Source organism: Malaya genurostris, chromosome 2 (genome assembly GCF_030247185.1).
Source record: "Malaya genurostris strain Urasoe2022 chromosome 2, Malgen_1.1, whole genome shotgun sequence".
NCBI classification, from domain to species: domain Eukaryota; kingdom Metazoa; phylum Arthropoda; class Insecta; order Diptera; family Culicidae; genus Malaya; species Malaya genurostris.
In genome coordinates, this window is record NC_080571.1 from 18,457,209 (window position 1) to 18,481,393 (window position 24,185).

Here is a 24,185-nt window from a genome sequence, read left to right on the forward strand (position 1 = left end):
TCAATCGAGTATAATTCGACTTCAATCGTTAACGTAATACAACAAATGCCGACTTATCTGAAATTAACATAAGGACCACATTGTGTCTGTTGATTTTACAATAAATAAATAAATAGTTACAAATTATACTACTGACGACTACTATTGGCCATGCCGCTTTAGAATGCGATCGTTTTCAAAATGCCAACAGTGAAATTCATCTATTAATTTTTTTTACATAAAAATACATCAATAAGCCGGATATGTGCAGTCTAAAGGATCTTGCGTCGACTCAGCTGAACAGAAGACAGACCAACAATCATTCCTAAACGAGCCGCATTTGGTAGCCAAGCCACACAAAAAAATGTGGCAAGTATTATTTCTTTCTTTATAAATAAAACACATCTGGATTTTCTTTCTGTCGAAACGTGGATAAATATACCTTTATTGAAACTCTCTCCGAAATGTTGGTTTTGCGTTACATGGAATTTTATACAGCTTCATCTTTGCCTAGCTCTACGTTTTTTTTTTTTTTTTTGATAAATCACATAACCTGCAACCTGAATTTTCGGGATCCAGTTCGAAAAGGGCTAATTGTTTTTTTTTATATCTTTTTTTTTTGTTCTTCATTTTTTTTTTTTTTTCAACAAGCCATTCGATCCGAAACGTGCTTCCCTTCTTCACTTGTCCTGGCAATCCTGCGCTGTGGCTCCCCATGAAACGCGTGACAATTTATTCTGTTTCGTGAAATTTCAACTTTGGAACCGTTCGTACGTTTAGAAGAGTGTAAGAGTCAAATGTTGTCAATCAATGCTGCCCCCTGGAGTTCACTTTATCGTCCATAGTTTTTTTTTGGTTTGTTCACCACTTTTATTCTAACGTTGTCTGTAATATTTTTTTTTTGTTTGTTTTATTTTCCATATAATGCTCGAATGAAAATTGGAACAATGAGAAAGAAGATTCTGCTTCCCCCGTATGTTTATATATCCTTTTTTCTTTATTTTCAATGATTTTATACTTTCATATGTTTACGTTATAGATATTTATAGACTTCTTTCCAAACATTTTATGTCCATGTTGTTTATTTTTTTTTCTTTTCAAGATGAATCATTTTTTCAAGTTTATTACACGTCGCATGGATGTTATTTTATAAAAATAAAATCCGAAAATGTTCAAAAATTGATTTTAATTTTAATCTGTCTCGTTCAACACATTTTCACCACTTATTTACTGTTTGTTGTAGTTGTTTAAGTAAATTAATATAAGTTCAGTTACATAAATTCACATTTGCTACCTTATTAAACCGCACATTAGCCCGCCGGCGTAATATCTCATCTCCCTTCATCATACGCTTGTTCTGCGTCTTGCTAGTTCATATCCATCATAATGAAAAAAGTTTTTATTTACAGAAAAATATTGGTAGATTAACCGCGTCTGCTTTCCTTCATTTTCATGTTAAAATTCCCCACACAAAAGTGGCAAAAATTTATTGTAAAAACTCTCCTCTCTCTCTCTTTCTCTCTCTGTACCATCGAATTAGACTCGGGAACTTTTCTAGTCAAAACTTCTACACAGTGCTGCTAACACGAGCCTACACATCGAACCGCTTGGCTACAGCTACAAACTAATACGGTTACATATCATTAAAAAAAACATAATCAAATAATTTACGTTGGATTTTTGCTTACATTTTTCGCCTTTGCTAATTTGGTGATAGCACGTTTGCTTCGTGAAATGTTTTGTCTAGCAAAAAAAAACAAAGTCAATCCGGACAGTTCTAAATCCAAATGCTACAAGTGAACAACGACGGCGGGGGATTCGAGCGGGTTGCTAGTTTTCTCGTGTTTATATAAAAATGAGAAACATAGCAAATGTTCGATTGTTGCTCTTTTGCTGTATCCAAAAGAACGGTAGTATTTAGCTGTGCTTGCTTTGAATGTAAAATTAGATGAAAAAAAAATGTATCTTACTTGGAACGAAGCAGGCTCGCGAATATAAATAAGAGTAGTTTATGTCTTATTCACCTATAAATGAGCCCTGACAATTCTAGTTGAGTTCTATGTACAGAATGTTTTAAATCTTTTTTTTTTTTGTTTTGTTTAGTATATAAGATAGAGTTGCTCTTTGATCCGTTTCATCTCTGCCCGTATGTATCTCTCTTTTTCTTTCTTTCTCTTCATAAACCAACTATTCAACCGTTGTCAGCATTTTGTTTTGCAATGAGATTTGATAAATGTGTCATATTTTTGTCGCGTTTCATATCTTGCTCCTATTCTTCTCATACAACTCTACACTTACTATCGGTAATTAATGTCCATTTTCTTCTCTTACCTTAGCTGAATGTTTGTTTATGGGGGGTCATCCTCTCTATATTTTTGTTTTCTGTATTAATCATAAAATAGTATTCATGAGCCGTGTTCTCAGGATAGCCTTGTTGAATGAAATAATCATTTTACGATGCTGAAAACAGTAAGATAAAACAGAAAACATTTTTTATTACTACAATAAGTTTTTGCTAGAAAATGAATTTGATTTTTTTGCATAATTTTGCGATGAAATAAACTGGTTCCAGAAAAGAGATAAAAATTGTTCCATTACTATTAAGGAGCAGCTATAGCAGATATTGCATTTTGTATCAGAGAATTGCATCATGGTGTTTTTAAGTCTACACGTTAATAGTTGCAATTTCTATAGTTGTTATCATTGGTTACGTGTTGTTGTTTGGAGAGAATATTGAGAACCTATTAAACTATTATTATTCGTAACCGTCAACAGTATCAACGAAAACTCTGATCTCTCTTCAATAGTCGAAACAGTTTCAACAAACAACATACACAAGAAATGTCTCGTGCGTGCATTCTCATAAATAGCATCGCCTTCTAGGTTGAAATAGTTAAAACCGGAAATGTGTGGATTGTAACCCTGTCTACTGCCACAAATTTCATTCTGACAACTGGCAAAAATTTTCAGTTTACATCAATACAAGTTTAAGTCAACCGATTTTTCTAACTGAAGAGAGAAAGTCGAATTTTGTACCGGCAAACTACGCTCTGCAAATATCACTGCTTTTCTACTACCAACGGAAGAAAACAGCTACGAGTCACATCGAATGCTTGTGGCAGACTTTCGGTGAGCATGCTCTTGGTGAAACACAGTGCAAAGAGTGGTTCCGTAGAAAATTGGAAGTGATGATTTTGACGTGAGAAACGAATAGCATAGCAGACCACTGAAAATTTTAGAACCCAGCAAATCGTTTCTTTGATTTTAAACCCAGCAAACCGTTTCATAGCGTTTGGAAGCCATGGGAAAGAAGGGAGCCACCTGAATTGACTGATGGGCAGAAAGAAAACCGACCGCGGCGGAAAAGCCAAGTCGACCGCAAGGCCAGATCGCTTTGGGTAGAAAGCCATGCTCTAAATTTCCTGAGATCAGTGTGGTGTCATCTCGTATGACCTTTTAAAACCTGGTGTTAATGGCAAACGCAATCAACAATTGGCCAATTTGAATCGTGCTATACACCAAAAACGCCCGGATGATAAACGCTTCTTAAGACAAAAATTGTCTATTGCTCAAACAGTAAATAAACGTTTTTGAAAAGCATCACTCTATCACCATCTATATTGGAGAGGATTTGATTCAACATTGAAATGTCATCTATAACCTTTTCGGAATGGTAATGGTAATGGTTGGTAAACGACTGGACAATGCGCAATTCAGGCCCCAGTGTGGTTCTTAGCCGCTTGTCCAGTAACTCCTATCTCTACCTACCCGCGGTGCCGGCTGGGGTACGAGCAACCATAGGAAAGATCGGGTAACCAACCCCGGTGGTACCTTGGTCGTTTGCTGACAGGGCAGGGGGTCCTCTTTAGAGTATGTCGGAGCGTCTGTACTCCATGTTAGGAGGGGCTTCAAACATTGTCTGTTCTGTTATCCAGCGGCTGAGTATGAAATGCTGTATCCCGTCCAGCTAAATCCAAGGTGGCAACCCCACCAACGGGATCGTCCTAGTGCTAGTTGGGACGTTAAACAGAGCAAGCACGATGATCCTCCGGCGAGGCAGGGGGTAGGCGTAGGCCTAATAAACCGCCCATAAAACATTTGTTACAAATAATACAGGAGAGAATACGACCCGGAACAATCGACATAGACCCACGCGACGAAATAAGGACTACGATTGGAAACTAGGAACATGGAATCAGGAATCATGGAACTGCAGGTAGCTAGGTTTCGCAGGCTGCGACAGGATAATATACGACGAACTAAACCCTCGCAGCTTCGACGTCGTAGCGCTGCAGGAGCTTCGTTGGATGGGACAGGAGTTGTGGAAAAGCGGACATCGAGCGGCTACCTTCTACCAACGCTGTGGCACAACGAACGAGCTGGGAACTGGCTTTATGGCAGCCGATCAACGCTAGAATGTGTAAGTTGAGAATTAAAGGTCGTTTTTTCAATTACAGCATCATTAACGTGCACTGCTCACATGAAGGGAGACCAGATGACGAGAAATAAGCGTTCAACGTGCAGCTGGAACAAGCCCATGACGGCTGCCCTCGCAGAAACGTAAAAATTGTCATCGGTGACATGAATGCCCAGGTAGGAAGGGAGGCAATGTACCGACCGGTAATCGGGCCGAACAGCCTGCATGCCGCATCGAATAACAATGGTCAACGGTGTGTCAACTTTGCGGCCTCCCGAGGAATGGTAGTCCGAAGCACCTTCTTTCCCCGCAAGGATATCCACAAAGCTACCTGGAGATCACCTGACCAACAGACCGAAAACCAAATCGACCGCAGTGCGAATATAGATTAGGACCACTACTTGGTTGCTGTATGCATGCGCTCGAAACTTTCGACAGTGGCTACCCAACGTCGAAAACGAACGTCGCGGTATAACATCGCGCGGCTCCGGGATGCTGTAATAGCCCCAGATTACGCGCAGCAATTGGCAGTGGCACTACCAACGGAAGAGCAACTTGGTGCAGCTACTCTTGAAGATGGCTGGAGAGACATCCGTTCTGCCATAGGTAGCACTGCATCAGCAACGCTAGGTACGGCGGCTTCGAACGTAAGGAACGACTGGTTCGACGACGAATGTGAACAGTTAGTGGCCGAGAAGAATGCAGCTTGGGCGAGCAAGCTGCAACACCGGACGAGAGCAAACGAGGAGCGATACAGACAGGCGCGGAACAGAACGCAGGATTTATGGGCGAACGCGCTACCACGGAGCAAGTGTTCGCCATCCGCCAGGTGTTGCAAAAGTGCCGCGAATACAATGTGCCCACACAATCGATCGAGAACAGCTATGGAAAATCATGCACGACTACGGATTCCCGGACAAACCGATACGATTGGTCAAGGCTACGATGGATCGAGTGATGTGCGTTGTTCGAGTATCGGGGATAAACTCGAGTCCATTCGAAACTCGCAGAGGGCTACGGCAAGGCCTTTCGTGTCTGCTATTCAACTTTGCTTTGGAGGGTGTGATAAGAAGAGCGAGGATAGACACGAGTGGCACGATTTTCAGAAAGTCCGTCCAGCTACTTGGTTTCGCAGATGATATTGACATTATAGCACGCAACTTGGAGAAGATGAAAGATACGTACATCAGACTAAAAGCTGAGTCCAAGCGGATCGGACTAGACATCAATGTGTCAAGGACAAAGTACATGAAAGGCAGGGGCTCGAGAGAAGATAACGTCAGCCACCCATTACGAGTTATGATTGGTGGTAATGAAATCGAAATGGTCGACGAGTTCGTGTACTTGGGCTCACTGGTGACTGCCGATAATGACACCAGCAGAGAAATTCAGAAACGCATACTGTCAGGAAATCGTGCCTACTTTGGACTGCGCAGGACGCTTCGATCGAGCAAAATTCGCCGTCGTACGAAGTTAACTATTTACAAAACGCTGATTAGACCGGCTATCCTCTACGGGCACGAGTCTTGGACAATGCTTGCGGAGGATCAACGCGCACTAGGTGTTTTTGAACGGAAGGTGTTGCAAACCATATTCGGCGGAGTGCGGATGGAAGACAGTCTATTGCTTCAACATCTTCTTGCTCGGCAAGCATTTCGTTCTTGGTAAGAAGAATTTTAAGGTAGACCACATTAGGATGATCTGATTTTCTCTTTTTTATTTCAGTTTCAATTATAATAGGGCCTTATCCTGTTGTCAGATTTTACGCTGAATGTCTTTCTTTTCCTCCTCAGCTTTTATTCTTTTTTTTTTTTTGATCAGGGAAAAGCACACTGGAGATAGTTTCTGTCAAACTTTGCATCAATAGATTAAAATCATTCAAATGATACGGTAACATAAGAAACGATTTCTTGATAACATTACGTGATAAATGAAAGTCGAAAGAATAGAAACTTTTGTAAATATGCAGCTACTGAAGTAAGTCTGCCAGAAACCTAGCCTTAACAGTTCGGCTGAAAAGTTCGTATCGTTTAATAGAAACAAACATTTTTTTGCCAAAATTCGTTTTTATTATTCAACATAATTGCCATCAGAGGCGATACAGCGATTATAGCGATCTTCCAACTTTTCGATATTATTTTTGTAGTACGATTTGTCCTTTGCCTCAAAATAGGCCAAAATAGGCGTGCAGTCCACTCAACTGACTGTCGATTGGACTCCGGAGTGATGGAGCCATGTTTCGTCCATTGTTATATATCGACGAAAAAAGTTGGTTTTATTTCGATATAACAGCTCCAAACACTGCTCAGAATCATCAATTCGTTGTTGTTTTTGATCGATTGTGAGCTCACGCGGCACCCGTTTTGCACAAAGCTTTCTAATATCCAAATATTCGTGAATAATATGTCCAACACGTTCCTTTGATATCTTTAGGGTGTCAGCTATCTCGATCAACTTCACTTTACGGTCATTGAAAATCATTTTGTGGATTTTTTTCACGTTTTCATCGGTAACAGCCTCTTTTGGACGTCCACTGCGTTCATCGTCTTCGGTGCTCATATGACCAGTACGAAATTTTGCAAACCACTTACGAATTGTTGCTTCGCCCGGTGCAGAGTCTGGATAACACTCATCAAGCCATTTTTTGGTATCGGCGGCACTTTTTTTCATCAAAAAGTAGTGTTTCATCAACACACGAAATTCCTTTTTTTCCATTTTTTTCACAATAACAAAAGTAGCTTCATTCAAAATGCAATATCTCACAAACTAATAATCAGGCAGCTGTCAAATTTATACACGTATCTTTTGAAGGTTGGTACTAATTGAAAATGGTATGGATTTAATTCTAGTGGCGCCCTCTCATAGAAACGATACGAACTTTTCAGCCGATCTGTTACAAACATCGCGATAAATCGAGATCAATCAGTTTGTAGCGGTCATGGTAACTCGGTAAGTTTGAAGGATATCTCCAAGGAAGACGTCGGAGAGCAAATCGGACAATTTGCGTCGAATCACTTCAATGCGCTGAATTTCGTTTTAGTAATAAGGTGATCAGATAACCGCAGCATATACTCGAGTTGAGCGACCTAAAGCGCAATACAGAGCTCACAAGCAATGTACATAAGAGATTTTTTCTTGGAAATAGTAAGCTCTATGTGCTCTTTATTATTGCCCGGGTTGGTGGTTCAATGCATAGGGCGCTGGTCTTACAAGCCAGTTGTCGTATGTTCGAGCCCCGACCTGGAAGGATTCTCAGTGTCAGTAGGATCCATAGTACTAGCCATGCAATGATTCTGTACACTAAGAATCGGCTGCGAAGTCTGTTGAAACAGAAAGGCCAAATTCCACAAAAGGAATGTAATGCCAGGACTTTGCTTTGCTTATGTGCTCTTTAAAATTTAACTTGGAATTCAGAAGAACACCTAGATCCTTAACAGACATGACACGAAACGGTCCCACGTGACTTCCTTGAGGAACTATAGAGTGAGGTGGCAAATGGTGAGGTTGTACAGCAGCGCCACTTTTACGTATGAATGGGCCCGGAGGGCAGGATTTATTTATGTGGCCCTTACTAACTAAATGACCTCTTTTTTGCTCGGCGGGTCCCGTCAAGGGCCCCTAAGACCGTGAGCCCGGGGCTTCGTGTCCCTACTGTCCCTCTTTAAAAGTGACCCTGTTGTACAGTCTTCTACTTTCACTATCATTTCATGACCAGTTAGATTTGGACGAAGCCAATTCAAAAATGATCCATTCAATTCCAGTGTACTTAACATGGAGAACGTTTGTGATGATTGTTTTTGTCGAACGCAGCAGCGAAATCGGTGTAAATAGAATCTACTTGTAGTCGTGCTTGTAAAGAACGTATGATGAAGGAAGTGTAGCTTACTAAATTTGGGGAAGTTGAAGGCTTTGGCATGGACCCATGCTAAGTCTCAGATATGTAGTCAGAGCAACTATGTGTTTTAAAATCCAGAACCGATAATTTCAAACAGCTTCGATACAGCGGACAAAGCAGCACTTCCACGGTAGTTGGATACTATACCTTTGTTCGCATTCCGCCGCATTTCGCATTTTCAGGAAAAAATCCAGAACGCAAACAACAATTGAAAATGTTGGATAGTGGAACCAACAAACTATTAGAACAACCCTATTTTTTTATATTAGAACAATTTCTTATCACAACGGAGCCTGTCGTGCAAATTTTACCTGCGATCACACACAAAATTTGTGAACGTATCGAAGTATAGCATTCCATTTATTACGAGTTTTTGTAATGCCTGGTAACAGCTCTGTTGAAATAGCAATTTTTACCCCTCGACATCGGAGAGCATAAAATCGAAATTTTGTCCACTGAAGAAAACATTTGCTAGAACCGCCTTCTCGTAAAATTAGTTCTAACATTTCACTTCTGGGTGCACGCTAAACGCAAACTATTAAACATCACTGAACTAATAGCCTTTTCTGTCACGAGATGGTGAAAAACCCAAAAAATTCAATGTTACGGGATATGTTGATTCATTCGAATTGCAAACATTTATGACAAGAATTCTACTCAAATTCATGTACGAGGACATCAATGCTAAGAATTTTTTCAGTGCCTGAATTTCCCAGTAAATACTCACATTTTACTTCAGCAAACTGCATCCGAGTCGCGCTAGCGTAATTTCCGGTTCCATTTCCATTGGTGCTACTACCGCTGCTAGGATCAATTATAATCTTAGTACTACTGTTCGCAGTATAGCTGCTGGTACTATGCTGCTGCTGCTGGCTATGGTTGAGGTTGGACTGCAGAGCTTGATGTTGGTGACAATTGTTCACCTTTCGGAACGGATTCGGTTGTCATGAGCAAACTACTTCGGCAGCGGTCTGTGGTTGGGGTTGCAGTGGTTGTTGCTGCGATGGTTGGATCTGTTGTTGCTGGGTGGCCAGACTCTGCGATTGAGTGCTAGTCGTTTCCGACGAGGACTCATCGAGTGTCACCAGAGTGGAGCTGTTATTGTGACTGCTGGTGGTGCTGTCGTTGTGGGCACAACCGGATTCTACTACGACAGAAGCTGTGCTGTTATTGTTAGTACTGCTACTGTTATTCAAAGCCGCTGCCGAAGTGTTGTTTGGTGATGACACCAATGCCGCTGCTACCGAGCTCTGGGACGACTGCGACGATGAGTTGGACAGGCAGTTCTCGAACTGAAACGAAAAAACCGTCGCCGGCAGGAAAAAAAGAAGAAAAAAGAACCACACAGATTTTGTGAATTAACACAAAACGGGGAAGGGTTTGCATCAGTTCGGGCTGCAGGCTATCATTGGGAAGAATCGTAGAAGGAAAAAAATATGAACATAAAACTGTAAAAAGATTCCCAGGTTGTCGGCTGGAATGCGGCTACCCGATGTTGGAACGGTGCTTTTTGTTAGGACACACGCATACGCATACGGAAATGGAATGGGAGAAAGAAAACAAACGGAGCAAATTTTCACTGCACTCGCAAATGTTTCGGAACACTCACGGAATCGTTCCTTCCTTTTTTGTTCACCGTCGGCGTTGGAATATGCTCCGACGACAGTCGCTTCCGACCAGTGGAGCCACCTCCACTTGTGTTGCTCGACACTGAAAGCACAACACCGGAATCGGAATTCTTCCGTTCTCTCTTCAACAAATTCGGATCCAGATACTGGCTCAGTTGCTTCCGTCGAACGTGTCGAGCTTCGATTTTCATACCATCCTTCAGCAGTTTGATATGCACCTGGAAAACGGACCCAAATCAATCGATGCCACAACAACACTAACAAATCGCACAACTTACCGCGTGTTTATGCACGGAATCCGTAAAATTCTGTATGCTATCGGTCAGATCCACATTCAGATTCTCCGATCGTTCAAATTCTAACCCGATGAACCACAGAGCGCATAGCTGGGTCGGTTTAACAGCTTCACCTTCTTTCTGCCGTTCGATCGAATTGTTTTCGTGTTGCTCGAAGCACTTCGGGTTCACGTGAGCCAGGTTGATGTGCTGGCTTCGCTCCAGATTCAGAATTAGGTAGCGAATTTTCGACTCGACTAGCCCGCACCATTCCAGGTGATCGTCGGCATTGTTGGAAGTGACCAACAGTACGATGAAATGTCGATACTTAAAGAAGAAACTTGGAGCCTCGAACAGCTTGTCCCAGGTAGCTTTGTTCAGCATGATCTCGTCCGTAATCTGCATACCACGATTGAACTCATTCAACATTACCTTCCGCGTCGAACTGGACACGTTGAATGTGGAATTCTGCTGTGGATATGCCGGGGTAATAATCGGCATCAGGTGAAACCGATCCTGAACGTTAACTCGCGGATCCCACACCTGAAATCCTAAATTAACCGTGTCCGGTTGCTTGAGCAGTACCGGCTGTGGCCACTTCCAACGTGAAAATACCAGGAAAAATTTGTGAACCAAAGTAGCGGCTACCGCATTCGGGTACAGTTGGCAGGTTCTGGCAACCAGCATAGCCCAAGACACACCACCAAAGTAACCTAGTGAATTGGAATAGATTCCGTGTTCTGAAAAAATACAAAATATAAAATCAGTATGCCATTCCAGTGACACAATATTGGTGCTTTTACTTTTTGCCCAGAGTTTGATCGCCCGAAGAGCCAACCGAAAGTTAGCAATATTCGGAACAAGCCGCAGGATCTCATCGGTGACGCGACATCCGTTCAAGCTGCGAACAGATTTCGGATCTAGATTTTTCAGCAGCATGTCATCGCGCAAATCGAAATTATCCGGAATTTCCTTCAGAGCCAACCGCGCGAACAGCAAATCGATCTCGATTCCATCAAAATTCATCTTAATTACAGGTACAAAAGCCTCTTCAACCGCACGACACTCGGTCACCTCCGGTTGCTTTTTGAGCAACTCGAAGAACGACCCGAAGTAGTCTGCTCGTTCGATGTTCCGTGGGGCCACACACAATGCGTCAATATCGGCACCTTTGTGGTGAACCCCCAGCCGATACGATCCGAAAGTGTAAATCTTACCACCTAACTTTTCCGCCACGTTTTCTGGCATGTTTTTCGAAATCGACACGTCCCGCACCCACTGCTTAACGAGGGTATTCAACTTCGACAGAATTTCCATTCGGTGGTTCAGTTCCCATTCTTCCTCGAACACGTTGTAAGGTTCGAGTGCCTTTTCCAGTTCCCCAGTTTTCTGGTGATCCTCCGGTTTCGGTTCGGCCAAACTGATGGCCGACGTCATTCCCAGTGTTTTGTTGTTAGACTGACCGCCATTGCCAGCACCAGCTCCACCGCCTCCAGTCCCGCCGCCACCGGTCCCATTACTGCTGCTCCACATTCTTCCGGTTGTGGACGAGTAATCTGAAGTTAGACAACGGGGTGCTGGTTGACCACAATCGATTGTAGCCGTGGGATTGATCGACTTGCCAAATTTCCGTACTGCGGCATCAACTGAAAATGCGGAAAAACGAAAATAAATCAATGACAAAAAGTGAGTTGGTTCAAAAGCTTTTTTTTGTTTAGAAACAAAAATTATACACCCAAAACTAACATCCTTGTAAATTTGGACGTTCACCATTATCCATATCCATATCCAAAATCAAATGTTATCACTTTTGCCTTGACACATACCATAATACTTCGGCTACGTGTTGTGGTTGTTTTGTATCAGACCTCCGTGAGAGTTCTTGAAGAACAAAAAATGCTTCCGGAGATATTCATCCTTGTAAATTTGGACGTTCATCGTTCCAGCAATAATGAAGCATTGCAACAATTCAGTATTGTCTCGTGACAAGATCAAATTAAAACCCGGTTTGTTGCTTTAAAGTTTCTATTTATTCAGATAAGCACTCGAAATACAGAATTTTCCTGTTCCATGTCGTAAAAGGCCACAAACATAGGAGCTCCCAAGTCAAGATGTTTTTTGCGTGTATTTTGGTAATCAAAGCAGTGGATCTCTTCATTCTTCACTTCTCGTGGGATTAAAATGCTTAAACTATCCCCAGAAAATCTTCCATAGCTCGCTATAGGCGAATATAAGCCCATATATTTGGTATCTTCTTGCTGTTGTATGATAAATGCAGGAGATGAAGTGTAGATTAATTTAATTGGAAATGATGGGAGTAGCTTGGAGTGTAGCTTCTATAGCTTTGTTTCAAGACTCCATATTTTCAAAAGAAAAACTTCTACGTTGGAAAATTATTAGGCCCAGCCTTCGTTGCCTTCAACAAGAACGGTATGACTAATCCACGTGAAATGCCTCGTGCATGCATACTTGCAAATAGTGCTCTCGACGTACCTCTCATATCGGAGCTCACAACTCGGGATATTTGTGCTGTCACAGTTGGTAGGACTATTGATAGCATAGACAGGAAATATCTCTATTGTTCGGCATATTTTCCGCATAACCAACATTCGCCAAGCGATGACTTCAAAAAGGTTTTATCATACTGCTGCAAACGTGATTATAACCAGCAGTGACGAAAATGCTATGATGATTTGGGGCAGCACAGATATTAATTCGATAACTCTATGCTCTGATAAAATTGCGCATGAGTTGGGAAATTGGCTTAGTCCGGGTTGGTGGTTCAGTGAATAGGGCGCTGGTCTTACAAGCCAGATGTCATATGTTCGAACCCCGACTTGGAAGGATTCTTAGTGTCAGTAAGATCATAGTACTAGCCATGCAATTATTCTATACGCTATATGAGTCGGCTGCAAATTCTGTTGACACAGAATGGCCAAATTCCACAAAAGGAATGTAATGAAAAGACTTTGCTAAGATCCTGATTATCTACTGGACGTATATAAAAGGCAAACTTTGGTTGAAAATCTCCCACCAACATCAGTAAGAAAAAACCAAGTATAGAGCGTGAAACGCTCAGGTCATCCTCTCACTTGGACTTCGGTCGTCGGAGGCAGCAGTCGCCGCTAGTAATGAGAGCAAACTTTTTGCGTGGTACAAAACCTCAAACGCTCAGGTCGTGCTGTTATTTGGACTTTGGTCGTCAGGAGGGAACAGTCAGCAATAAAAGCAGACCTTCTGCGTGGTAGAAAGCCTCAAACGCTCAGGACACAGAGCCAGTTTTCCTACATAGAAGATCTATCGCACCATGCTGCTGCTGGTCGTTTGCAGTGGAACAAAATACAACGAAAAATGGACAACAATGGAAAACATTATGCAAAATCAGTCCTTTTTATGGCTCCAAATGTGATCTAAAGAACTATAAAGATTGCCTCTTTGCATATCGGAAAGTAAAGCCATCAGTGTAGTGCAAATCTAGAATAATTCGATTGGCTTTGTGCAATTTTTGCAGTGCAAAATCTGCAACAGTGTTTAATATCGTTTATATCCAAACAGTGCTTGATATCGTACAATTCACGCGTTTTTTTTTTCGAAAACGGCTAATAAGCCATCCATCAACATTCACTTTGAAGAGTAATTTCGAATGACTCGGCACTCGCTGAGAGTAAGTCATAATGGTAAACGGCAGAGAAAAGTGTTCTCTTTCGTCTGGTGTTAAATTTAATACTCTATCTTTCATAGCTCGCTTGCAATTTCTTTCGAAAGTGGAAGTTGACAGGTGTCTTATTACCCGTTCTAAAAAACGCGTGAATTACACAATTTGGCCCTTCTGAATGCCAGGAATTTATCTCGTACAGCATTTTGACAGTTTCTTTCACCGAAATATTCAAATTCGAAATGAAATAATCGACATCAAAATTCTGTATGTTGCTATTTAAAACCATAATTGTATACCCAGAACAATTATGCGAAATTTTTCTTTCATTATACTGTATACGGACCATTTTTCAACCAGTTGTATTTTGTAGTAGAGCTTTCTCCGGATTTGCTATATAAAATGCATAGCACCAACTAAGAATAGATTCGAACTCAACTCGTTACTCTCCATCACGAATTATTTTATCATAAAGAACTATACTGGTTATTTCGTAATATTTCATTATATGTCAGAATATTTAATGCAGCTAATCTGTAATTTAGTTTAGATGTATCGTTTCCAATTCGAGTAGTGAAAAGGGGAAAGCTTGCACAATTCATACAATCGATCAACTAATTGATATTCGGAAGTATCCAGAAAGAGTGTGTGTAGTCCACCTATTGACAAGAGACAAGACAAGAGCGGATACTGTGTGCTTAAAAATCATATTATATTATTGAATAATAAAAAAGAACGGACACTCAAGTCAGCCCATGAGCCAGCACACCAGTTGAATCGCGAGCTGAGTCTAAGAAGCACACGACTCTCTATCTAGTAGCAAAACGGTACACGAGCGTGTGCTTCAGACTTCGTGTGCGTGTTTTTGAAAAAGCACAGCACACGGGTTGTATGAGAACTGGCTCGTATGCTGGTCCATCACTGTTATTGTCACATATCGAAATCCCAAATCTACAAACTGGGACCTCTATGAAGCGGGCTTTACGACTAGATTTTACGAGTACCAACCTCCAATTGAAACCATAATTCATTTGGAAAATGTTGTCGACTATTGCTAAAGCTACTAGAGGAACTCCTTGGAGAAATGCTGAGCTTGCTAAACTAAGAAAACTATGCAAAAAAAGCTTGGAACCACCTACACAAAGATGGTTTGGAGGCGTTCGTGTCGGTTTCTAGAGCTGACCTTTGCACAAATGTCTCTAGTCTCAACGAGGCTAGCAGATTTAATCAGTTACTTTCGAAATCGAAGGACTTTAATGTCGGTTTCTTAAGAACCTCAGATGGTGAGTACTTGTCCGATGGAGGTGATGTACTTCACTATCATTTAAACACAAACTTTCCAGGATGTATGGAGCCATTACCGACAGCTGTTCCTGAGACTTTTTTGGGTAGTTTCTTGCTCGAAGAATTGTGACTATTGAATCAGTCAAATGGGCAGCTGAGAGTTTTGCTCCGTACAAGTCTCCTGGAAAGGATGGAGTTTTCCCAGTGTTACTGCAGAAAGGGTATGAACATTTCAAACATGTTTTGAAGAAAAGTTTTTCTTTTATTCTTGCGACAGGATATATTCCAAGAGCCTGGCAGGAAATAATTGTCAAATTTATTCCCAAAGGCGGTCGCGACACTTATGAGGAAGCGAAGAGTCTCAGACCGAACAGTCTTAGCTCATTTCTTCTTAAAACAGTGGAACGCATGGTCGATCACTATATCAGGAATGTTAGTTTGGGCGTGCATCCGCTACAAGAAATACAATATGCTTATCATCGTGTAAACCACACTACAGCCCTCTCTCTTTGATGGCTCAGACCTACTGGTCCATATTAGCAATACAACCCTGTTACATGATGTTGTGTACAACATTGAAAAAGCCTTCTCACAATAGCAATCTTGCTTGGGAGTTTTCCTAGATATTGGAGGCGCCTTTGATAACGTGTCTTTTCAATTCAATTTTGGAAGCCGCCCGTGGCCATGGCATCAGTGGCATCTCGTCCTCATGTGCACCTTCTGCACTGCACAACCGGTCAAATTGAAGGAATTAACTGTATCCCCATCCGCATACAATTATTTTGCTAGATGTTTCCATTTCGAAGATACAGTGGTTCGAAATTATTCTAGAATCCAGTTCCAGTTCCCGAATTTATGTCCAGATTATAGTTTCTGAATTCAGTTCAGCATTAAGGATCAAAATTCCTAACTGAATTTATGCCCTCAAAAACCAGTGGCCACATTCGCAGTACCAGAATTCAGTCCCAGAATCCAAGTACAGTTATAATTTCCATCTCCGGAATCCAGGAAAATATTTCTTATCCAGTGGTCGAATTGAAGGAATGAACTGCGTCCCCAACCCCATCCAAACTCCATTATTTATTTGGAATCTTTATTTATTCGATGAAAGCAGGTTGGATCGCACCGAAATTGCGTGTATTTACACGCATCTCATATACATCAGACCCAAAATTTCAAGTATCTGTTGTCGTTGTGTTAGTGTCTTTTCCGTGCACACGAGTTACTGCGCAGATTCAAGAAGAGAAAGAATTACTCACTCAGCTGAGATTTGTTTGTTTAATAAAAAAAACTGTTATATCTGAAATCATACCGCATAAATCCATAAATTTTGTCCCGAGACGCCTCTGTATGGCATACCTTCAAGTATCACAAATTGGTGTGGTCAGGTTGAATAATCTGTAAATCTTTTTACTCTTCGTAGGATAATCACAGGAGATCGTCCGTTACAGTTCTTCGGTTCGGAGGTTACTGTGGTTGATCAAGTTAAATACGACGGAGTTATTCTTGATTCAAATTGGTCTGCTCATGGAGACTAAAACCCAGATACATTCATTGGATCTACACAACTATTGTTAGACCAATTCTAGTATATGGACGTCTTGTATGGTGACAGGAAGGAGAACTTGTGACAGTTCAGGCAAAGCTAAATCATCTCCAAAGGATGGTCCTAATAGCGATGACAGGATCATTCACGACAACTCCTACTGCTGCTATAGAGGCGCTACTGTGCATTAAACTACTACATGTGTTCCTAAAACAAGAAGCATTATCTTGTGCATACCGTCTTAAGGTTACAGGGCTTTGGAACAGTAACCCTTTAGATTATGCTGCTAGCCACACTCACTTGTGGGCTCAAATGGTTACCTGAGATGAGTATTTACTCGCTCCTAGTAACCTAACTCTCACATGTAGTTTTCCTTTCAAAACATCAATGTGAACTATCCTCTTCATGAGGAATGGTTGTCTGGTTATTTCTAACGACAACTTGATGAACACATAGTTTGTTATACGGACGGTTCTCTGTTGAATGGTCGTGCTGGTGCTGGTGTCTACTGTCGTGAATTGAGGCTAGAGCAGTCTCATTCACTTGGTAGATACTGTACTGTGATCCAAGCAGAAATCTACGCGATTCTGTGTGGAATACAATCGGCACTTCAGCAGAGAATCTGTGGCAAATGAATTTATTTTTGATGCGACAGTCAGGCGATTCTATAACATTTCCCCGAAAATTATTTTCCAGAACATAAAAAACAGAAGCTTTTTCCCCAGACATTCATTGCCCAGAAAGTACTCTAGACTCTAGAAAGTAATAAAACCCAGAAGAAAATTCCCAGAATGTACCAAAGTCCAGAAAACCATATACATGAAGGCATTAGTCGCTAGATTATTGTTATTGGTATAATGCCGTTCGGCATAATGGTTATTTGGCATAACAGATCAACATGCTGCTTAATAGAATTTGTTCTAATTTACTGCGATTTTGAGAGGTCTAATGCGGCTACGCCTCGTCGATTTTAATGACCTGCTGCCCGACCTCGCTGCCGCTCGTTCGGACTTAACTGAGGGATAGCCCCTAGCTTTGGATAATCCGGGCAAACGCGCGCCACTAGACAGAGGTTATTTCAGCGGGGGCACCGCAGTGGGCGGCGCATCATCTATGACGAACAGAATATTGTGTTAGCATTAAATAAGATACTTATATAAAATGATAGTGTGCTATTTATTACTCTTTATGACTAGAAGATTCAAAGTAAGACGATAAGTGATTTAAACAATGTGTAAAAAAATCTATTGTTAGTAGACGTACAATAGACCGAAGTACCGCAGGCATGGTGCAGTACTTCGGACCTTACAAGCAGGTAACAAAGTTTATGCGAAGGTCTACCAAAGTAACACAAAATGGAAATGGGCTCCAGGTGTTATCATTGAAGCTATCGGTGAAGTAAACTTTAACGTTCTTCTTAATGACTGGCATGGGAGAAGGAAACTCATCAGATCACATGCAAATCAAATTAATCATCGCTATAGTGAGAAGAAGACGAATCTCGAAAAACTTCTCCACTTTTCGTCGATGATTTTGGATTGCAAGTTACCCCGATTCCAGTGCCTCAAGAACCCGAAGAAAATCCTGAATCCAAAGACGAACCAAATCCCGATGATTCAGTTCAGCCCGATTTAGGAGCTTCTGGTTCCAATCTGAACGAAACGAACAGCCGTTTGTTCAGTCGGATACTAATCAGGAATTAAGTACAAGCCGACCGAAACGTATGATCAAGATGCCATCAAGACTTAAACCTTTTCTGGTATTCTGGAAATAACCAATTTGGCCACTAACATAGCAAGTGACGACATTTACTGTTTGTTGACACAACTCTTGGAGTTACCATAGCTAACCCTAGCAACGGTAGCAACAAGGTAGAAACAGGAATGTATAATTTTCACTTTGTACTTTGAATTGGATGAATAGACCCATTTTTTGAAATACAAAGATTGCTTTAGTTATAATGAAGTACATCAATACTGGTATTACTGGAAATGAATGGGCTGATGAATTGGCTAGAGCTGATGAATGATTTAGATAAAAGCATTTTTACCAGATTTCAAGCATTTTTTTTGGTCAGGGCTCTGGCTGGACATTGCAAACTCAATTATTACATGTTTACTATTCAGCGTGCTGAGCATTATTTTTGTGATTTGTGTAAGTGCAATTGCGTACTTCATAGCATTTGATATATAACTGTCCCGCATTGATGCAACTACGTATCCGGGTTTTTGGTTCTCCATACATGGTTGAATATGTGTATGGTGGGCAAAAATTTAAAGACATTCTATCATTTAACACCCATTGTGATAAAGAGCTGTAGTTAGAGAAGTTCATCGTTCTTCCTGGAGTAAATGAATCCTTTTTTTTTATTGATCCTAAAAAGTTTCATCAGATTGCTCAAAAATATTGAAGAATCGTTCTGCATTATTTCGGGAAAGTAGAACAATGTCGCTTTTATAAAATCTCTAAGTCCTTTCGGGGATTGGAGGTTTTATTAAATGTTCATTTTAGCACCTACAGATCTTTCAGCATCCTTCTGGGATGAAGAACGATTCACTTCTTGTTCTGTGCTGTGTTCCCACCTCAACCATTTTACAATTCGTTTCCATGCTCTTTATATCATTTCCTTCCCATCAGGATAATGATGAGAAGCCACGACAAGGCACCAATTTCCAAATAACTAGAGGAACGTGTCACTTGAGCCAATTATTTCTGATCCAGAACTGTTAAGCAGAGGATAAACATTAAAGAATTACAAAAGTGACCTGATATTTTGCCGAGAAGATTTTATAGAAGAAATATAATAGCTCCGTTATAATCAAAAGAGAAAGTGTTTAGGAGAGACTCCTAATTGCAGATAGATCTTTTTGTTTTAGACTGATCGATATCATTGTTTTACGCGAAGATGATCACACAATCGTACTTTCGCTTCAATTTTACCGAACTTCAACGTTCATTTAGGAATGTTTCCGTTCTGAATGAAAAGAAAGGTAGTAGGTGATATAACGTACTACCTGATAGAGACAGTTCTTGTCTGGTCACGGCTGCTTCAGACAGTTGCTGCTACAGCGATAATAAAGCGGTGGGCAGCAAGCCAGTAATGTGAGTAATTAAGAGAAGTTGTCTCACGTTAGGTACAAATTCTATGAAGGTGAAAGTTTTGCTGAGTAAGTTATGGTGGTTGATATTTTCTTACCCGTCTTAATAGGTTCTGCGAATAACAGGTTAACACAAACGACGTCGACATGCTAACGACTGCTAATGAGAACGAAGTAATCTTTTTGACAGGATGAATATATTGATAGAAAGATGATTAATCAACAGATAAATAAATAAATGGATTGGATTAGATAAGAAAGTAGCAATTTGATTTCCATTTACAGGTTGAAGACATGAATTGTTTTGAGAAATATTATTGCAAATGATAATTCTTGGATGGCGTTACTTCTTCAGGAACAGAAATTATGGTCTATCTGAACTAATCCAGTTCCGACCCCTACATTGAACCGTAGTTGGAATCGAACCTAAATTGGATTTACATTTAGCTACAAAAATGAAACACTATAATAATAATAACATTGACTTACCCTTCCGACCCGCAGCAGTTTCTCTAATATCCTTAAGACTCTTTCTGCTCCAAGATTTCACTTATTGTTGCTTCATTAAAATATACTCCGTCCGGGGAACTTCAGCTAGAACCTTCGCGCACACGTTCAACACATTAAGGTATCTAACCCGAAACGATAGTTGCTACTCAAAAAAGTTCCTTCGTCGTTCGCATTTCCGCTTCAACGGCGATCATCAAGATATTTACTCTAACCCGTTATAAGTTTTATGTTCCATAGTCCATTCGCGCACCACAAACAAACCAACATCGAACCACATTCGGCTTTCGCTTTTTACGACGGCCTTTTTTCCTCATACGCGCTCTGGTAAAATTTCTTCGTTTCGTATATTTTCAGCCTTCCTTGTTGCATCGAGTTCGACTTTACCCAACCATTACCAGCGGAAAGAGGGACAGCGCAATGATGATGAAACTGGATTAGACAGATACACAAAGAAGTTCAAAATGAATCAAAATTGACATGATAAAGATGCAAACAAAGGTGTACTCAATCTAGAGCAGGCCGTGAGAATAACATTTTTTTGGGGTCACGGTATCGTCTGACGGCAAAACGTTACACAAACAGTAAATACCGTAAAGATGTTGTAAAGGTAATTACCCTCACAATACGGCGCAAGAGTACTTTAATCCCGGAAAAGACTTTTCATGTCGTAGAATTATTTTCATATAAAATACATCACTTGCAAGATAAATACGGGATAGGATTGCCTACGAATCATCTACCGTAGATTTTTTAGCACTGAATACAAAAAAAACTGGTTTCACTACTTCCGGGGATTTTGCACTATTGCTAAAACCACATACGATCGGGCACGAATACCCAGAACTCGACAATATTCACACGTCCGGAACGAAGAACTACTCTAATTACATTACTCACCCGAACTACAACATTAGGGAAAACGAAAAATCATGGAAAATTGCACGCACGTACGCACTCACCCGAATATTTTTCGCTGTCGAGTGGAATCTTCTCTTCTGAGCCTGCCTGCCCCAAAGCAAAGATGGCCGCACACAAAACAGCAGCGAAGCAAAAGCAAGCGAGAGCTTGTGGTCGTTTTTCTTCGATTCCTTTTAACTTTGACCGCAATGCGTTCGGTAAAATGCTAACTGTCAAACGGTAAAAACAAATGGAAGCAGTGCTGCCGGAAATGCATACTGGAACTTTCACGTTTCATGTTAAGTGGTCCCTGCACGTGTCAATATTTTCGTGAATATTTTTGGGAGTTTGGCAATAGCACAGATAACAGATATACAGGCTCACATATGAACTGGGTGTAAAATTTGCTCAATCAGCGTGGCGAACACTTGCAGATGTCACCACAATTTGGGTGCCGCTTTCACTGAGCCACAGTTTTTTGGTGCAACATTCACTTCACGTTAGATTTTTGTTTTGCTGTTGGTTTAAATGACAAGTTTATTTTTGTTCTATTCCGATCGAATTCTTGTCTGATTTATGCGACATGGAAATAAAATTGTTTTTAACACTTATGGAAATCGTGTGATAAGTTTTTTTTCATAAATACGTTTATTTCATAGGCAATATACATAAGTTTTTCTTCGCCGTAGCATCCACAATACAATCCACATATCCACAATTTTAAACCTAATACATTTCGAATATCATATTAGTATGTTGGTATTCATTAGTTAATCTAAACACTGTTTTTATCAAACGAGTTGCTATTATAAATTACATTAAAAGAAATACATTTAATTTGAACTATTTCAGGTTTGTTTGTATCAGTTCATCGCTTTTATTCAATATAAGATATCTGGCTATTGGTTGAACTCATGGAAGAGGAAACAGTCTAACATAAAATAAAATTTAAATTGGAACTCCAATGGACTTAATGAAATAATAAAGAAGTTTTATGTAAGGAACGTCACGAATCGTGTGATAAGTGTTAATATTGTTATAGTTGGAATATTTCTATAACAGGCAGGAGGATTTTGTTATCGTTCCGGAGCGTAGTGGAACGTTTTGAAAGATCGCGGCGAACAGTCGAGTAGGTGGCAGTAGTGTTTTGAACGTATAGAAAATTTGAAATTAACACAGGATTTTGAAAAATTTTGTTGGAGTCTGTATACCTGTTATCTGTAGCAGTGGCGTATCTAGAGGGGGCGAAGGGGGCACTCAAACTGGGCGCAACGTTTTTATGGGGGCGGCGAACTAATCTATGGGACCGTTTTTTTTTTTTTGCTCGCCGAAGTCATCATTGCTCACTATACCAACGATGGGGTTCGCAAATTTCCTCGGTACGCCACTGTCTGTGGCAATAGTAAAACACTTCCGGTGTAGCTCTCAACGTGTAAGCATATTGATTCGCGGATAGTGCGTTAGAAATTCGAGTAATTCGTGAGAAGGAAAAAAAGTTTTTTCGTGCTGAAGTGGATCGGTAAACAAATTTGTTTAATGTTTGGTGATTATTCGTGACAAAAGGTCCCCTAGAGTATCCTTACACACACGAGAGAACTGCACTGCATGAAATTGATTGGATTCCGGTATGATATATTCCTTTAAATATTCAATGTTTTATTGGGCCATTTCTGATTTTCGGTGGAAAATCGAATTGAGTTCCCTACTGTAAATGACATGGAAGTGCATTCATTCTTCGGTGTATGTGTTTAACAGTATTTTCTTCATGTGATATATTATTTCTTATTTTGTATTTCCGAGCCCATTAGCAAAGACATCATATTAACAAGATATCCAGCTCTCACATTTCCCGAACAAATCATTGGCAACATCCTTTTTTGCGAGCATGGTGCCCTCAGGCGAGTTCGCATCGAATCTCGTACATAGAAGTAGGGGAGAGAAATGTCAAATTCGTGCGCGCCAAAACAGCAGCACTGCGCACCCATACAATTGACATGATATGTTGAATATGATGCCGTGCGATGGCGTTGCTGAACTGAAGATTGAGATCGCTCCAAGCTGACAGGGTCTGCTATTAGTTAAACAGCCAACATAATATTGAAATCGATAAATCTATGATAACGAATTTTAACTGGAATATTTATTTCAATTTAAAAATTTAATTTTAATTAATTGCCTAAAATCTAGGCATTAATTCACATGCCTCAACACCGATAATTTCGGTAAGTTGTTTCCAAAAGTGACGAAAATTTCGGTACTTCATATTCTTCTCGAAACCGAAAATGCAAATTATCTGTCGTATGAAAAATATCAATAATTTCAGTTGTTTTAATGTTTGCCGAGTACTCGGCATAGTTTAATCGAGATTCGGGGAAAAAAATCTAAGTGTGTGAGCAAATTTAGTAGGGATTGCGAGAAATTAAAAAAGTAGAAGGGATAAGAATGAAAAGGTTTTTGGAAGGACCGTGTGGAATTGTAGTCTAACCTATACCTCGGATTAAACGAATTTATTTGTCTGGGATAGTCCAAAGTTTAGAGTGGTTTGCCCCTTAGCTCGTTTCGAATCACTCGTCCATTTTAATCCAAGTCTCCATTTTATCAACTGAATTCAATGCCAACACGTGTACAAAAGCTCCAGATCGAGCTATTTACTTTAAAACATTCCAGAATAACAAAACATAAGCCATTAAGAGGTTTTCCGATGTATACTTATCGAAAACATTTGAAGTTTTTTTTGTCGTGAATACGACTTACTTTACTATGGGGCGCCTTTTCAAAATTTACCCTGTACAAGAATGGGTAGAACTTTATCGCGAATATCTCTTGATGTACTTAACCCAGAAACATAAGTTTTTCTACAAACTATAGGAAATATGATCAGGAATTTGTGATACAATTTTCAACAGCGTGAGAAAAGCATAAATAATTGAAAAACAAAGTTTTCTGAAACTTTTGGAAATAATGAGGAAAATTCATCACGCTTGTTTGCCTTTTTCGCACC

General features: G+C 40.4%; 1 protein-coding gene across 3 annotated transcripts; it reads right to left on the bottom strand.

Moving 5' to 3' along the window:
* Nucleotides 1-389: 389 nt before the first annotated feature.
* On the bottom strand, nucleotides 390-21,376 carry LOC131427117 (poly(A) polymerase type 3). Of its 3 annotated transcripts, none has more exons than XM_058590042.1 (7): nucleotides 21,247-21,376; nucleotides 20,267-20,716; nucleotides 10,998-11,840; nucleotides 10,198-10,934; nucleotides 9,901-10,137; nucleotides 9,019-9,583; nucleotides 390-2,439 (listed from the first exon to the last, which is right to left on the bottom strand). In XM_058590042.1, the coding sequence occupies exons 3-6, from the start codon at nucleotides 11,725-11,727 to the stop codon at nucleotides 9,236-9,238; spliced, it is 2,052 nt and encodes a 683-aa protein (XP_058446025.1). In that variant the 5' UTR covers nucleotides 11,728-11,840; nucleotides 20,267-20,716; nucleotides 21,247-21,376; the 3' UTR covers nucleotides 390-2,439; nucleotides 9,019-9,235. The 3 variants fall into 3 exon arrangements, with proteins under 3 accessions (XP_058446025.1, XP_058446027.1, XP_058446026.1); XM_058590044.1 differs by having other exon boundaries at nucleotides 21,185-21,325; XM_058590043.1 differs by having other exon boundaries at nucleotides 20,903-21,319.
* Nucleotides 21,377-24,185: the final 2,809 nt, after the last annotated feature.

What these genes read in the sequence shown, in the direction of transcription:
- LOC131427117 (XM_058590042.1), bottom strand. Translation starts at nt 11,727, where the DNA reads ATGTGGAGCAGCAGTAATGGGACCGGTGGCGGCGGGACTGGAGGCGGT. An exon ending in GATCAAACTCTGGGCAAAAA is followed by an intron (nt 10,935 to 10,997) that starts GTAAAAGCACCA and finishes GTATTTTTTCAG; the next exon opens with AACACGGAATCTATTCCAAT. An exon ending in ATTCCGTGCATAAACACGCG is followed by an intron (nt 10,138 to 10,197) that starts GTAAGTTGTGCG and finishes TCCGTTTTCCAG; the next exon opens with GTGCATATCAAACTGCTGAA.